Here is a 16,148-nt window from a genome sequence, read left to right on the forward strand (position 1 = left end):
CTTCACCTCTGCTTTCTGCTCTGCTTTCTGCTGCCTGAGGACGCTGCCGTGGCTGTGGGTGAGTGGAGGGAGGGACGCCAAGCAGGGTCGGGCCTCTCACCTGCCGCCTGTGCCCACTGATGCCTGTCCCTGCAGCTAACGGCCTCCAACCACGTGAGCAACGTCACTGTGAACTACAACGTCACCGTGGAGCGGATGAACAGGATGCAGGGCCTGTGGGTCTCCACAGTGCCGGCCGTGCTGCCCCCCAATGCCACGCTGGCACTGACGGCAGGCGTGCTGGTGGACTCGGCTGTGGAGGTGGCCTTCCTGTGAGTGACTCGGGGGCCGGTTGGGGGTGGGCACCAGGCTCTTGTCCCAGCCCCAGTCTCAGCTGAGGGATCTCCCGCCAGGGGGCTGCTTTTCTGAGCCTCGGTTTCCGTCTGTTGGGAGGTACTGGGTGCACAGGAGCCCTCCCATGAGGCTGCACGGGAGTGGGGAGAGGCCTCAGCACAGCCTGGTGGGCCTTGAACAGAAGCCCAGGGCATGACTGCAGGGTGGAGCCTTGGCTGGGTCCTAAGCATCCCTGCCCCGCCACCGCGCATCCCTGTCCTGGTCCACTCACTGCCTCCCTCCGCCCTGGCAGGTGGACCTTTGGGGATGGGGAGCAGGCCCTCCACCACTTCCACCCTCCGTACAATGAGTCCTTCCTGGTTCCAGACCCCTCAGTGGCCCAGGTGCTGGTGGAGCACAATGTCACACACAGCTACGCTGCCCCAGGTGAGGGATGAGGGGGTGAGGGGGCTGCTGCCTTTCAGGCCCTGAGCATGGGCACCCCCCAACCCCCCAGTCAACCTGCCCCCCTTCCTCCCTAGCAGCCCTCACTGTGACTCCACCTGGGCCGATGGCTTAGGCCCTTACTGGGGTGAGGGAGGGGCCAGGCACTGGGGAACTGGACGGGGAAGCTGGGCCCCCTGAACTGCTCCCTGGGCCTGGCTCTTGTTGCTCTGCTGCCCTGAGAGCAGCTGTACTTGGAGGTGGCGCTGTCCTTACCCGGCAGCCCTCAGTGCTGCCGCACCTGTGCTCCATCCCGCACATGGCCTGGGAGCCTGGGACCCTTAGGGCTGGGCCACAGGTGCAGCCGTTCACCCCGGGCTCCTCAGGCGGGGACTTCTGCCAAGCGGGTAGGGAGCGGGTGGGGGTGCCACGGCCACCCCACTTGGGCCTGTCCCCACAGGTGAGTACATCCTGACCGTGCTGACGTCTAATGCCTTCGAGAACCTGACGCAGCAGGTGCCTGTGAGCGTGCGTGCCGCCCTGCCCTCCATGGCTGTGGGTGTGAGCGACAGTGTCCTGGTGGCCGGCCGGCCCGTCACCTTCTACCCGCACCCGCTGCCCTCACCTGGAGGCGTTCTTTACACGTGGGACTTCGGAGACAGCTCCCCTGTCCTGACCCAGAGCCAGCCGGCTGCCAACCACACCTACGCCTCGAGGGGCACGTACCGCGTGCACCTGGAGGTCAACAACACAGTGAGCAGCACGCTGGCCCAGGCAGATGTGCGTGTTTTCGAGGAGCTCCGTGGGCTCAGCGTGGACATGAGCCTGGCCGTGGAGCAGGGAGCCCCCGTGGTGGTCAGTGCTGCGGTGCAGACTGGCGACGACATCACGTGGACCTTCGACATGGGGGACGGCACTGTGCTGTCGGGCCCCGAGGACACAGTGGAGCATGTGTACCTGCGGGCGCAGAACTGTACAGTGACTGTGGGTGCGGCCAGCCCTGCCGGCCACCTGGCCCAGAGCCTGCACGTGCTGGTCTTCGTCCTGGAGGTGCTGCGCATCGAGCCCGCCGCCTGCATCCCCACGCAGCCCGACGCGCGGCTCACGGCCCACGTCACCGGGAACCCAGCCCACTACCTCTTTGACTGGACCTTTGGGGACGGCTCCTCCAACACAACCGTGCAGGGACGCCCTACGGTGACGCACAACTTCACGCGGAGCGGCACGTTCCCCCTGGCGCTCGTGCTGTCCAGCCGTGTGAACAAGGCGCATTACTTCACCAGCATCTGCGTGGAGCCGGAGGTGGGCAACGTCACCCTGCAGCCAGAGAGGCAGTTTGTGCAGCTCGGGGACGAGGTCCGGCTAATGGCATGTGTCTGGCCCCCATTCCCCTACCGCTACACCTGGGACTTTGGCTCCGAGGAAGCCGCCCCCGCCCGTGTTGGGGGCCCCGAGGTGACGTTCACCTACCGAGACCCAGGCTCCTATCTTGTGACAGTCACCGCGTCCAACAATGTCTCTGCTGCCAATGACTCAGCCCTGGTGGAGGTGCAGGAGCCTGTGGTGGTCACGGACATCAAAGTCAACAGCTCCCTCATGCTGGAGCTGCAGCAGCCATACCTGTTCTCTGCTGTCGGCCGTGGGCACCCCGCCAGCTACCTGTGGGATATGGGGGACGGTGGGCGGCTGGAGGGTCCGGAGGTCACCCACGCTTACAACAGCATAGGTGACTTCACCGTCAGGGTGGCCGGCTGGAATGAGGTGAGCCGCAGTGAGGCCTGGCTCAATGTGACAGTGAAGCGGCGTGTGCGGGGGCTGGTTGTCAACGCCAGCCGCACGGTGGTGCCCCTGAATGGGAGCGTGAGCTTCAGCACCTCGCTGGAGGCCGGCAGTGATGTGCGCTATTCCTGGGTGCTCTGTGACCGCTGCACACCCATCCCTGGGGGCCCTACTATCTCTTATACCTTCCGCTCCGTGGGCACCTTCAGTATCATCGTCACGGCTGAGAACGAGGTGGGCTCTGCCCAGGACAGCATCTTCGTCTACGTCCTGCAGCTCATAGAGGGGCTGCAGGTAGTGGGCTGTGGCAGCTACTTCCCCACCAACCACACGGTACAGCTGCAGGCTGTGGTAAGGGATGGCACCAACATCTCCTACAGCTGGACCGCTTGGTGGGATAGGGGCCCGGCCCTGGCCGGCAGCGGCAAAGGCTTCTCGCTCACCGCGCTCGAGGCCGGCACCTACCACGTGCAGCTGCGGGCCACCAACATGCTGGGCAGCGCCTGGGCCGACTGCACTGTGGACTTTGTGGAGCCTGTGGGGTGGCTGAAGGCGGCCGCCTCCCCGAACCCAGCTGCCGTCAACACAAGTGTCACCCTCAGTGCCGAGCTGGCTGGTGGCAGTGGTGTCCTATATACTTGGTCCTTAGAGGAGGGGTTGAGCTGGGAGACCCCTGAGCCATTTACCACCCACAGCTTCCCTGCGCCCGGCCTGCACTTGGTCACTGTCACAGCAGGGAACCCGCTGGGCTCAGCCAGCGCCACCGTGGAAGTGGGCGTGCAGGTGCCTGTGAATGGCCTCAGCATCAGGGCCGGTGAGTCGGGAGGCAGCTTCGTGGCAGCCGGGTCCTCTGTGCCCTTCTGGGGACAGCTGGCCACGGGCACCAATGTGAGCTGGTGCTGGGCTATACCCGACGGCAGCAGCAAGCGTGGCCCTCATGTCACCATGGTCTTCCCGGATGCTGGCACCTTCTCTGTCCAGCTCAACGCCTCCAACGCAGTCAGCTGGGTCTCAGCCACACACAACCTCACGGTGGAGGAGCCCATCGTGGGCCTGGTGCTGTGGGCCAGCAGCAAGGTAGTGGCGCCCGGGCAGCTTGTCCATTTTCAGATCCTGCTGGCTGCTGGCTCGGCCGTCACCTTCCGCCTGCAGGTCGGTGGGGCCAGCCCAGCGGTGCTCCCCGGGCCCCGTTTCTCCCACAGCTTCCCCCGTGTCGGAGACCACGTGGTGAGCGTGCAGGGTGAAAACCACGTGAGCTGGGCCCAGGCTCAGGTGCGCATTGTGGTGCTGGAGGCTGTGAGCGGGCTGCAGGTGCCCAACTGCTGCGAGCCTGGCATCGCCACAGGCACTGAGAAGAACTTCACAGCCCGCGTGCAGCGCGGTTCACGGGTCGCCTACGCCTGGTACTTCTCACTGCAGAAGGTCCAGGGTGACTCGCTGGTCATCCTGTCGGGCCGCGACGTCACCTACACGCCCGTGGCTGCGGGGCTGCTGGAGATCCAGGTGCGCGCCTTCAATGCTCTGGGCAGCGAGAACCGCACGCTGGTGCTGGAGGTCCAGGACGCCGTCCAGTATGTGGCCCTGCGGAGCGGCCCCTGCTTCACCAACCGCTCGGCATGGTTTGAGGCTGCCACCAGCCCCAGCCCCCGGCGCGTGGCCTACCACTGGGACTTTGGGGACGGGGCCCCAGGGCAGGACACAGATGAGCCCCGGGCTGAGCACTGCTACCTGAGGCCTGGGGACTACCGCGTGCAGGTGAACGCTTCCAACCTCGTGAGCTTCTTCGTGGCGCAGGCCACGGTGACTGTCCAGGTGCTGGCCTGCCGGGAGCCAGAGGTGGACGTGGTCCTGCCCCTGCAGGTGCTGATGCGGCGCTCACAGCGCAACTACCTGGAGGCCCACGTTGACCTGCGTGACTGCGTCACCTACCAGACCGAGTACCGCTGGGAGGTGTACCGCACCGCCAGCTGCCAGCGGCCAGGGCGCCCGACCCGTGTGGCCCTGCCTGGCGTGGACGTGAGCCGGCCTCAGCTGGTGCTGCCGCGGCTGGCGCTGCCTGTGGGGCACTACTGCTTTGTGTTTGTCGTGTCATTTGGGGACACGCCACTGGCACGGAGCATCCAGGCTAACGTGACAGTGGCCCCCGAGCGCCTGGTGCCCATTATTGAGGGTGGCTCGTACCGCGTGTGGTCAGACACACAGGACCTGGTGCTGGATGGGAGTGAGTCCTATGACCCCAACCTGGAGGATGGCGACCAGACACCTCTCAGTTTCCACTGGGCCTGTGTGGCTTCGACACAGGTCAGCGCGTTGCAGGGCCGCCCTCCCTGCCCCTCACCCGCCCATACCCACAAGCCCAGAGAACGCCCATCACACCACCAGGGCTGGCCCGTCCTCAGGGCCTGGCGGGCCCCATCCCAGCATGGGGAGAGGATCTCCCGAGCCATCCAACTGGGCTGGGCTCTGCTTTGAGGCTGCGTGGGGCTCTCATGCCGCGTCGCCCCTTGTTCTTGGCCTGCAGAGGGAGGCTGGTGGGTGTGCCCTGAACTTTGGGCCCCGCGGGAGCAGCATGGTCACCATTCCACGGGAACGGCTGGCAGCCGGTGTGGAATACACCTTCAGCCTCACCGTGTGGAAGGCCGGCCGCAAGGAGGAGGCTACCAACCAGACAGTAGGTGCCGCCTGCCCCTTGGTCACACGCCTCAGACAGCCCAGCATCCCTGCTCATCCACTGTTTTCTGTATTTTAGTGCTCGCAGAGGCCGAACGCTCTCCCTTAACTTTGTTTTTGATACAAATTCTGTTTAACACAACAGCCTGCTTCTGCTTTGCTTCTTTCTAAACCTGTCACAGCTCCATGTACAATCTTCAAGCTACACACGCTCTAGTAATTGGTAAAAGCTACATAGTCCCCCAACACCACCAACCAAAGAGCCCCTTCCCACCCTGGACGCAGCCACTGTCCCCAGCCCGTGTCCCTGTTCCTGGATGCGGTGGGCCGGTTCTCACCCTCATGCTCCCCTCTCTGGACCAGCCAGGAGGCTTGGTGACCCTGAGCCCATGGCAGCCGTTCCTGCTGCTGTCAGGTGGGGCCTGCTGGTGCTCCAGAGCAGGTGTCTGTTCTCCAGGGCCTGCTTTCCTCAGCTGGCCTGATTAGGGGCCTGCCCAGAGGGGTCATCTGAGGGGAGGGCATGGGAGCAGGTTCCATCCCGGCTCAGCCTGCTGACCCAGGCCCCGGCCCAGGGCTGCAGGAATCTGTGGGTCAGGCCCATACGTACGTCCCTTCCCACATGCACCCCTCAGGGGCCCTCAGTGAGCATTGCCTGCCTGTTGCCAAGCTCCAGCTGGGTCCAGGACACCAGAACACACGCCCTGGTGTCCTCTGCCCTGTGTACGCCCTTCTGCCACCCGGGTTGGGAGGTGGAAAACCGGATGAGTATCCTGGGAGGGGCTGAGCTCACAGGCGGTGGCCAGGCCCCTGGGAAACCTGGAGTTTGGGAGCAGCATCGTCCATGGGTCCCCTGGACCTTCCAGCGGGCCGAGTAGACCTGTGTCGGAGGTAACCCCACTCCATCCCCAGGTGCTGATCCGGAGTGGTCGGGTGCCCATTGTGTCCTTGGAGTGCGTGTCCTGCAAGGCACAGGCTGTGTACGAAGTGAGCCGCAGCTCCTATGTGTACCTGGAGGGCCGCTGCCTCAACTGCAGCAGCGGCTCCAAGCGAGGGGTGAGTGTCGCCCAGGGCGTGTGCGGGGTGGGGGTGGATCCCATGGCCAAGGGGGCGGGACCTGCAGGCAGAAGCGAGGCTGACAGGGCAGAGGGTTCCTCCCAGTCACCACCTCTCCTGCCTGCAGCGCTGGGCGGCACGTACCTTCAGTAACAAGACGCTGGTGCTGGATGAGACCACGACCTCCACGGGCAGCGCAGGCATGCGACTGGTGCTGCGGCGGGGCGTGCTGCGGGACGGCGAGGGGTACACCTTCACGCTCACGGTGCTGGGCCAATCTGGTGAAGAGGAGGGCTGTGCCTCCATCCGCCTGTCCCCCAACCGCCCACCGTTGGGGGGCTCGTGCCGCCTCTTCCCGCTGGGTAACGTGCACGCCCTCACCACCAAGGTGCACTTCGAATGCACAGGTGAGTGCAAGCCTGCGTGGGGGGCGCGGTGGGATCCCCCGACTCTGTGATACTGCGGAGCCCTCCCGTGATGCTGTGGGGTCCCTCAGGCTGGCATGACGCGGAGGATGCCGGCGCCCCACTGGTGTATGCCCTGCTGCTGCGGCGCTGTCGCCAGGGCCACTGCGAGGAGTTCTGTGTCTACAAGGGCAGTCTCTCCAGCTACGGAGCCGTGCTGCCCCCGGGTTTCGGGCCACACTTCGAGGTGGGCCTGGCCGTGGTGGTGCAGGACCAGCTGGGAGCCGCCGTGGTCGCCCTCAACAGGTGAGCCAGGCCGTGGGAGGGCGCCCCTGAGACTGCCACCTGCTCACCACCCCCTCCACTCGCAGGTCTCTGGCCATCCCCCTCCCAGAGCCCAACGGCAGCACAACGGGGCTTACAGTTTGGCTGCATGGGCTGACGGCCAGTGTGCTCCCGGGGCTGCTGCGGCAGGCCGACCCCCAACATGTCATCGAGTACTCCCTGGCCCTGGTCACTGTGCTGAATGAGGTGAGTGCAGGCTGGGAGGGAATCTCATATCTGCTGCACGCGTGCTGGGGACCAAGACCTGTACCCCTGCCTGGAGCCTTGCGGAGGGCTCACCCTGGGCCCCACAGACAAATCCCAGTGACCCTGAAGCAGCACCCTCTGCTCCCAGCAGCCACCCTCCCCTGTGCCTGCTTTCCGCAACGCGCCCCCTGCTCCCAGGAGGGCCCCTGTGCTTACCCTGTTTTGCCCATGAAGAAACAGCTCAGTGTCACGGGTCAGTGCCCACATCACACAGCATCCAGCGTGTAACTGCACCCCAGGAGTGGTGGGCACATGCTGGCCTCCTGCCGGCCTCCTGCCCTGCTGACAGCTTGCTGTGCCCCCTGCCTGCCCCAGTATGAGCAGGTCCTGGACGTGGCGGCAGAGCCCGAGCACGAGCGGCAGCGCCGAGCCCAGATACGCAAGAACGTCACGCAGACCCTGGTGTCCCTGCGGGTCCACACCGTGGATGACATCCAGCAGATCGCTGCTGCGCTGGCCCAGTCCATGGTAGGACGGCCCCGCGTGCCCACCCCACTCTGCATGCCTGCCAGGGCACTGGGTTCAGCCCCCCAGGGTGGACGGGCAGCTTGGCCGAGGAGCTGAGCCTCCCAGCCTGGGCTCCTTCCTGCTGTGACCTTCCTCGGTCTCTGACCTGCCTCAGTAGCCTCACCCGGTCTGCTGTCCTGCGTGAACCCAGGGTGCCTTTCAAGGGACCCAGGGTGTAAAGAGCGGCCCAGTTGTGGGCAGGGGCCAGGAAGATGCTGCTCTGTGCCCTCCCCTCCTCCCCCCTCCCCCTTCTCTCTGACTTGTGTGAAGAGGTACCCTGTGTGGCCGGTGGAATGCATCACGTAGGCCCCGAGTAGAGGCCCTGGGTCAGGCGGAGCCCCCAGGAGATGCTTAGTGGGGAGGCTGTGGGGGTCCAGTCAGGCGGGCCCTCCAGCTGTAGGGCTAGGGGTAGGAGCCAGGTGAGGACACACGTAGAGAGGAGGGTGTGTGCAAGGAGTGGGCCTAGGAGCGGGGCTGGACACTGTCGGCTCCACACAGGGTCCCAGCAGGGAGCTCGTATGCCGCTCATGCCTGAAGCAGACGCTGCACAAGCTGGAGGCCATGATGCGCATCCTGCAGGCAGAGACCACTGCGGGCACCGTGACGCCCACCGCCATTGGAGACAGCATCCTCAACATCACAGGTGCCGCTGCCTGTGCCCCACACCATCCCACACCATCTCTCCGCCCCACACCACCCTTTTCTCCGCCTCCCTCCTCCCCCCAACTGCCTCGCCCTTGCCCCATCCCATCTTTGTCCCCAACCCTTTCTGTGATTCCCATCCCCATTCCCCTCCCCCATCCCATTCTCCTCCCCTCTGCCTTCCCTATCCCATCCCTTTTCTCCATCTCTCTCCCCCTTCTCCATTCCCCCATCCTCCCCCTCCCCTTGTCCATTCCATTTCCCCTATCCCCCTTCCCCTCCCTTTGTCCCTGCTCCTCCCTCTCCCCTTTCTCCTGTCTCTACCCTTTTCCTTCCTTCTTCCTACCTCTCCCTATCATCTCCCTCACCCTCATCCTCATCCCTATCCCCTTCCCCCTCCCCATCCCCCAACCTCTCTCCAGCTTCCCCCTTCCTTCTGCCTGCACCTCCCTCTCTGCCCCGTCAGGTTCCCCCTTTTTCCCAGCCCCCACCCTCTGCCTCCCTCTCCCTGCACTAACCTTACACCCGTCTGCAGGCGACCTCATCCACCTGGCCAGCTCGGACGTGTGGGGGCCACAGCCCTCAGAGCTGGGGACCGAGTCACCATCACGGATGGTGGCGTCCCAGGCCTACAACCTGACCTCCTCCCTCATGCGCATCCTCATGCGCTCCCGCGTCCTCAACGAGGAGCCCCTGACGCTGGCAGGCGAGGAGATTGTGGCCCAGGGCAAGCGCTCAGACCCGCGGAGCCTCCTGTGCTATGGCGGTGCCCCAGGGCCTGGCTGCCACTTCTCCATCCCCGAGGCCTTCAGCGGGGCCCTGGCCAACCTCAGCGACGTGGTGCAGCTCATCTTTCTGGTGGACTCCAATCCCTTTCCCTTCGGCTATATCAGTAACTACACCGTCTCCACCAAGGTGGCCTCAATGGCGTTCCAGACACAGGCTGGCGCCCAGATCCCCATTGAGCGGCTGGCCTCAGAGCGCGCCATCACTGTGAAGGTGCCCAACAACTCAGACTGGGCTGCCAAGGGCCAGCGCAGCTCCGCCGACTCCGTTGTGGTCCAGCCCCAGGCCTCCGTCGGTGCTGTGGTCACCCTGGACAGCAGCAACCCTGCGGCCGGGCTGCACCTGCAGCTCAACTATACGCTGCTGGATGGTGCGTGCAGCGGGCGGGGCGCACGGGGTCCCCTGGCCTTGTTCTTGAGGGGAAGGCATTTCTCATAGTGCCTGCCTGGGTGTTTCTGGTGAAATCTGCTCTCTGCTTCATGGACTGCTGGGGGCCACAGAGAAACAGGTGCCAGCTCTGGCGCAGAGGCTCCTGTGGCCTTTCAGGCCCATGGCAGCAGGCAGACTCAGGAGGGCTGTCGCGGGTGTCCCCCGGGTGGTTGAGCTTCCTGGTGGGCGTCTGACCTGCATGTGCTGCCCCCAGGCCACTACCTGTCTGAGGAACCTGAGCCCTACCTGGCAGTCTACCTGCACTCGGAGCCCCGGCCCAATGAGCACAACTGCTCAGCCAGCAGGAGGATCCGCCCAGAGTCACTGGAGGGTGCTGACCACCGGCCCTATACCTTCTTCATTGCCCCGGGGTGAGCTCTGTGGGCTGGCCGGGCAGGGCAGGGCGTCATGGGTCAGCTTTGCCCGGGTTGCTGGCCCTATGGGAACAGCAAGCAACGAGGGGGCTGGACCCTGACATCTGATCTGGTGGAGCCTGAGCTCAGTTCCACTGCCCCTTCCTCGCCCAGGACTGGAGAGCAGACGGGGAGTTACCATCTGAACCTCACCAGCCACTTCCGCTGGTCGGCGCTGGAGGTGTCCGTGGGCCTGTACACGTCCCTGTGCCAGTACTTCAGCGAGGAGGACATGGTGTGGAGGACAGAGGGGCTGTTGCCCCTGGAGGAGACCTCACCCCACCAGGCCGTCTGCCTCACCCGCCACCTCACCGCCTTCGGTGCCAGCCTCTTCGTGCCCCCAAGCCATGTCCGCTTCGTCCTTCCTGTGAGTGGCCCCGTGCTCCTGGGAACCTTTGCAGGGTTGAGGAGGGCCTGGGTGGGCTCCGCTCTATCTCGAGAAGGCGCCGCTTGCACATGACCTCCTGGGCCTGGCGGCTGTGTCCTCACAGGAGCCGACAGCGGGTGTAAACTACATCGTCATGCTGACATGTGCTGTGTGCCTGGTGACCTACGCGGTCATGGCCGCCATCCTGCACAAGCTGGACCAGCTGGATGCCAGCCGGGGCCGCGCCATCCCCTTCTGTGGGCAGCGGGGCCGTTTCAAGTACGAGATCCTCGTCAAGACAGGCTGGGGCCGGGGCTCAGGTGAGTGAGCTGGCGCAGCGGGGTGGCAGCGCCTCCCCTGCTCTCACTGGCTGTGCGGGTTGCACCCTCTGGGAGTGAGTCTCGTCGCAGGCGTCAGAACAAGGCAGTTTTTGCAGTGCTGTGTGAAGGGCTCATGTGTTAATCCTGGGAATGAGCTCATGGGCACTCACTGTCCCTGAGAACTAGGACAGCTCCTAGCTGGAAGTAGGTGCCAATCAATCAGGGTGGGCAGCCCACGTTTTGCATAGCAGCGTGGCCCCACGAGTGACATGAGCTCAGCCTGCGCAGAGGTGAGCATTGCTACCACTGCAGGAGACTGCGTCCACCCACGATCCTGACTGCATAGCCCGTCTCTCAGACAGAGAGCCTCCCCGTGGCTGTTTCTTCAATAACCTTTTTGTTTTTGTTTGTTTTTGGTGTTTTTGGAGACGGAGTCTTGCTCTGTTGTCCAGGCTGGAATGCAGTGGCATGATCCTGGCTCACTGCAATCTCCAGCTCCCGGGTTTAAGCGATTCCCCTGCCTCAGCCTCCTGAGTAGCTGGGACTACAGGCGCCCGCCACCACACTCAGCTAAATTTTCACCATGTCAGCCAGGCTGGTCTCAAACTCCTGACCTCAGGTGATCCGCCTGCCTCGGCCTGCCAGAGTGCTGGGATGACAGGCATGAGCCACCACACCCGGGTGTGTTCCCATTTTTTATCTCAGTGCTGTGGTTTCATCTTCGTTGGCCAGTTCTTTGTTTTGATTACCTACTTTTTTTTTTTTTGAGATGGAGTCTCGCTGTCACCCAGGCTGGAGTGCAGTGGCCGGATCTCAGCTCACCGCAAGCTCCGCCTCCCAGGTTCATGCCATTCTCCTGCTTCAGCCTCCCAAGTAGCTGGGACTACAGGCGTCCGCCACCACGCCCGGCTAGTTTTTTTGTATTTTTTTTTTTAGTAGAGATGGGGTTTCACCATGTTAGCCGGGATGGTCTCGATCTCCTGACCTCGTGATCTGCCCATCTTGGCCTCCCAAAGTGCTGGGATTACAGGCTTGAGCCACTACGCCCGGCCTTGATTACCTACTTTTTAAAACTGTTGGCCGGGCACGGTGGCCCACGCCTGTAATCCCAGCACTTTGGGAGGCCGAGGCAGGCAGATCACAAGGTCAGGAGATCGAGACCATCCTGGCTAACACAGTGAAAGCCTGTTTCTACTAAAAAATACAAAAAATTATCTGGGCGTGGTGACAGGTGCCTGTAGTCCCAGCTCCTCAGGAGACTGAGGCAGGAGAATGGCGTGAACCCGGGAGGCAGAACTTGCAGTGAGCTGAGATCACACCACTGCACTCCAGCCTGGGCGACAGAGCAAGACTCTGTCAGAAAAAAAAAAAAACAAAAAACAACTGTCACCTGGGTCTGTCACTGGGAGAGAAGGAGGGGACACAGCTTCACACTTTGTAGTCTGTGCATGAACTGAGGGACGGGTGTGTGGTGCGGGTCACTGGTTGTGGTGTGACAGGCGTTGGCGGGTGTGCAGGGGGGGTCACTGGTTGTGGTGTGGACTGAGATGTGTGCAGCCGTGTTTGCATGTCACAAGTTACAGTTCTCTCTGTGTAATTATGTCCTTATGGCCTTGCTGTTTATTGGACAAACTGCAGTAACCGCAGCCCCTCGTGTGGCAGAGCTGTGTGAAGCCGGGACTGCCCGTGCGGCATCTTGAGTGCACAGAGGCCAAAGCTGAGACGACTTGCCTGGGATGCTACACGTGTTGGGCAGCAGACTGAGCCTCCCACCCCTCTCTCTTGCTCCCCAGGTACCACAGCCCATGTGGGTATCATGCTGTATGGGGTGGACAGCCGGAGCGGCCACCGGCACCTGGACAGTGACAGAGCCTTCCACCGCAACAGCCTGGACATCTTCCAGATCGCCACCCCGCACAGCCTGGGCAGCGTGTGGAAGATCCGAGTGTGGCACGACAACAAAGGTCTGTGTAGACCCTGCGGAGCTCTGCCTCTCTGCCCCCGCGTTGGGGTGCCCTGCGAGCCTGACCTCCCTCGTGCACCTCTGCAGGGCTCAGCCCCGCCTGGTTCCTGCAGCACGTCATTGTCAAGGACCTGCAGACAGCCCGCAGTGCCTTCTTCCTGGTCAATGACTGGCTGTCGGTGGAGACGGAGGCCAACGGGGGCCTGGTGGAGAAGGAGGTGCTGGCGGCGAGTAAGGCCTCGTTCCATGTTCCTGCTGTGTGGGAGGCTGGGCGGGGTGGTCCTGCCCCAAGGCCTCCTGCAGCTGGGCCCTCCCTGCCCCCAGGCGATGCAGCCCTGTTGCGCTTCCGGCGCCTGCTGGTGGCTGAGCTGCAGCGCGGCTTCTTTGACAAGCACATCTGGCTCTCCATATGGGACCGGCCACCTCGCAGCCGCTTCACCCGCATCCAGAGGGCCACCTGCTGTGTCCTCCTCATCTGCCTCTTCCTGGGCGCCAACGCCGTGTGGTACGGGGCTGTTGGAGACTCTGCCTACAGGTGGGTGCCGTAGGGGTCGGGACAGCCTCTTCCTGCCCAGCCCTTCCTGCCCCTCAGCCTCACCTGTGTGGCCTCCTCTCTCCCACACAGTGCGGGGCGTGTGTCCAGGCTGCGCCCGCTGAGTGTCGACACAGTTGCTGTTGGCCTGGTGTCCAGCGTGGTTGTCTATCCCATCTACCTGGCCGTCCTCTTTCTCTTCCGGATGTCCCGGAGCAAGGTGGGCTGGGGCTGGGGACCCGGGAGTACTGGGAATGGAGCCTGGGCCTTGGCATCACGCCCAGGGCTACTCTCCAGTACTGCAGCCAGAGGGAAAGGTGCCCACCAAAGGCTGGCTCTCGGGAAGGGTCAACAAACTTGAGCAGCCTTAGCTAGACCGACCAGGGAGAAAGAGAGAAGACTCAGATGCCAGAATCATGAAAGAACGAGGGCACTTCACTGCCAGCCCTGCAGACATTAACAGAACCTAAGCACATGGTACGGACAACTGCACAGCAGCACACCAGATAACTCAGAAGAAGCGAGCACACAGCTGCGCACGCTTCCGAAACACTCTTCAGAAGAAAATCTCGGTACATCTAAAGCAAGTGAAGAGGCCGAGTCAGTCCCTTAGAAACCTCCCACTGGCTGGGCGCGGTGGCTCACGCCTGTAATCCCAACACTTCAGGAGGCTGAGGTGGGCGGATCTTAGTCCAGGAGTTTGAGACCAGCCTGGGCAGACCCCATCTGTATAAAACATAAAAAAAAAAAAAAAAAAAAAAAAAAAAAAAGGAAATTCCCGCAAAGAGAAGCCCAGGCTCAGAGCCTTCAGTATATAATTCTTCTAAACAGTTGAAGAAGAATTAACACCAATCCTTCACAGACTCTTTCCAAGAAATACAGCAGGTGGGAGCTCTTCCCGTTCATACAGAAATGGTAGGCTGCACCCCTTAGGAATACACACATGGGGGTCCTCAATAGGTCACATGCAAACCAACCCCAGCAGCACACAGAGAAGGTGCATGTGCCACGACCAGGAGGGGTTGCTCCTGAGTCCATGGCAGGAACTGGAGGCCACATGTGGCTGCTCATATTTAAGTTAATTAAAATGAAATGATGTCCGGGCATGGTGGCTCACACTTGTAATCCCAGCACTTTGGGAGGCCGAGGCCAGCAGATCACTTGAGGTCAGGAGTTCAAGACCAGCCTGGCCAGCACAGTGAAACCCCATCTCTGCTAAAAATACAAAAAATTAACTGGGTATCGTGGCAGGCGCCTGTAATCCCAGCTACTCAGGAGGCTGAGGCAGGACCATCGCCTGAATGTGGGATGTGAAGGTTCCAGTGAGCTGAGATTGCGCCACTGCACTCCAGCCTGGGTGACAGAGCAAGACTCCGTCTAAAATTAACTGGGTATCGTGGCAGGCGCCTGTAATCCCAGCTACTCAGGAGGCTGAGGCAGGACCATCGCCTGAATGTGGGGTGTGAAGGTTCCAGTGAGCTGAGATTGCGCCACTGCACTCCAGCCTGGGTGACAGAGCAAGACTCCGTCTAAAAATAATAAACGAAATTTAAAACTCTGTTCCTTAGCTGCACCAGTCGCCTGTCAAGTGCTCAGTGGCACACGTTGCAAGGGGCTGCCATCACAGACGGTGGAGATGTCACATATATCCACCATTCTAGAACATTCTGTCGGATGGCACTGGGCTCTGCCCTGTCTGCTGAGGAGGTGGCTTCTCATCCCTGTCCTGAGCAGGTCTGAGCTGCTGCCCTCTGATCACTGCCCTTGTCCTTCAGGTGGCTGGGGGCCTGAGCCCCACGCCTGCCAGGCAGCAGGTGCTGGACATCGACAGCTGCCTGGACTCATCCGTGCTGGACAGCTCCTTCCTCACGTTCCCGGGGCTCCACGCTGAGGTGAGGGCTCCACTGGGGGTCCCAGGATGGGCTGGGGGTCCTGTCATCTTGGGGCAGCTTGGACTCAAGACACTGCACCTCTTAGCAGGCCTTTGCTGGACAGATGAAGAGTGACTTGTTTCTGGATGATTCTAAGAGGTGGGTTCCCTAGAGCAACCTTGAGCCCTGGTGCAGGTCACTGTGTCTGGAGTGCCGGGGTGTGCGGGCTGCATGTCCTTTCTGGGTGTCTGTGGCTCCATGTGGTCACACCGCCTGGGAGTAGGTTTGCTCAGAAGCCCAGCATGTCCATGCGTGACTGGACGGGGGTGCGGTGCGTGGGTGACACATCCCCTGGCACCTTGCTGACCCATGCCACCTGCAGCCTGGTGTGCTGGCCCTCTAGCGAGGGAACGCTCAGTTGGCCGGACCTGCTCAGCGACCCGTCCATTGTGGGCAGCAACCCACGGCAGCTGGCACGGGGCCAGGCGGGCCATGGGCTGGGCCCGGAGGAGGATGGCTTCTCTCTGGCCAGCCCCTACTCGCCTGCGAAATCCTCAGCATCAGGTGAGCTGGGGTGAGGGGGGGGGCTCTGAAGCTCACCTGCGCAGCTGGGCCCACCCAGTGCCTCCTATGTCTCTAGATGAAGACCTGATCCAGCAGGTCCTTGCCAAAGGGGTCAGCAGCCCGGCCCCCACCCAAGACACCCACATGGAAACGGACCTGCTCACCAGCCTGTGAGTGCCCGGCTGTCCCGGGAGGGGTGATGCCGGAGGAGGGGCCGGGACTCAGGCCAGGCAGCCGTGGTCCCTGGGGTGGTTGGGGTGGGCTGGGGACTGTGGTTGCACCACTTCACTTCTCTGAGCCTTCGGCTTCTTGTCTGTGGAAGGAGCCTCATAGGATCCTCCAGGGCGTGAGAACCTTCCCTTTAGGGAGGGAGCAGGTGCATGGGGCTTTGGAGGAGCAGAAAGGCTCCTGTGTGAGGCTGGCCGGAGCCACATTTTTATTTTGGTCTCAGAGCAGTGAGAAATTATGGGTGGGTTTTTAAATACCCCATTTTTTTCGAGA

At 62.5% G+C, this 16,148-nt stretch overlaps 1 protein-coding gene across 1 annotated transcript in view; it reads left to right on the forward strand.

The window, feature by feature from the left end:
- Window positions 1-16,148, forward strand: part of PKD1 (polycystic kidney disease 1 (autosomal dominant)) — a 36,115-nt gene that overhangs the window by 10,911 nt on the left and 9,056 nt on the right. The window contains exons 13-34 of the mRNA XM_011962467.1: window positions 135-311; window positions 626-759; window positions 1,217-4,836; window positions 5,057-5,206; window positions 6,115-6,258; window positions 6,386-6,665; window positions 6,755-6,968; window positions 7,034-7,193; window positions 7,569-7,721; window positions 8,259-8,403; window positions 8,938-9,558; window positions 9,832-9,988; window positions 10,145-10,397; window positions 10,522-10,717; window positions 12,511-12,681; window positions 12,768-12,911; window positions 13,005-13,215; window positions 13,306-13,432; window positions 14,988-15,104; window positions 15,193-15,242; window positions 15,466-15,647; window positions 15,724-15,817. Coding sequence (XP_011817857.1) covers window positions 135-311; window positions 626-759; window positions 1,217-4,836; window positions 5,057-5,206; window positions 6,115-6,258; window positions 6,386-6,665; window positions 6,755-6,968; window positions 7,034-7,193; window positions 7,569-7,721; window positions 8,259-8,403; window positions 8,938-9,558; window positions 9,832-9,988; window positions 10,145-10,397; window positions 10,522-10,717; window positions 12,511-12,681; window positions 12,768-12,911; window positions 13,005-13,215; window positions 13,306-13,432; window positions 14,988-15,104; window positions 15,193-15,242; window positions 15,466-15,647; window positions 15,724-15,817 — 7,500 coding nt within the window. The remainder of the gene's footprint in view (window positions 1-134; window positions 312-625; window positions 760-1,216; window positions 4,837-5,056; window positions 5,207-6,114; window positions 6,259-6,385; window positions 6,666-6,754; window positions 6,969-7,033; window positions 7,194-7,568; window positions 7,722-8,258; window positions 8,404-8,937; window positions 9,559-9,831; window positions 9,989-10,144; window positions 10,398-10,521; window positions 10,718-12,510; window positions 12,682-12,767; window positions 12,912-13,004; window positions 13,216-13,305; window positions 13,433-14,987; window positions 15,105-15,192; window positions 15,243-15,465; window positions 15,648-15,723; window positions 15,818-16,148) is intronic.

Source organism: Colobus angolensis, unplaced genomic scaffold (genome assembly GCF_000951035.1).
Source record: "Colobus angolensis palliatus isolate OR3802 unplaced genomic scaffold, Cang.pa_1.0 Scaffold59, whole genome shotgun sequence".
NCBI lineage: Eukaryota > Metazoa > Chordata > Mammalia > Primates > Cercopithecidae > Colobus > Colobus angolensis.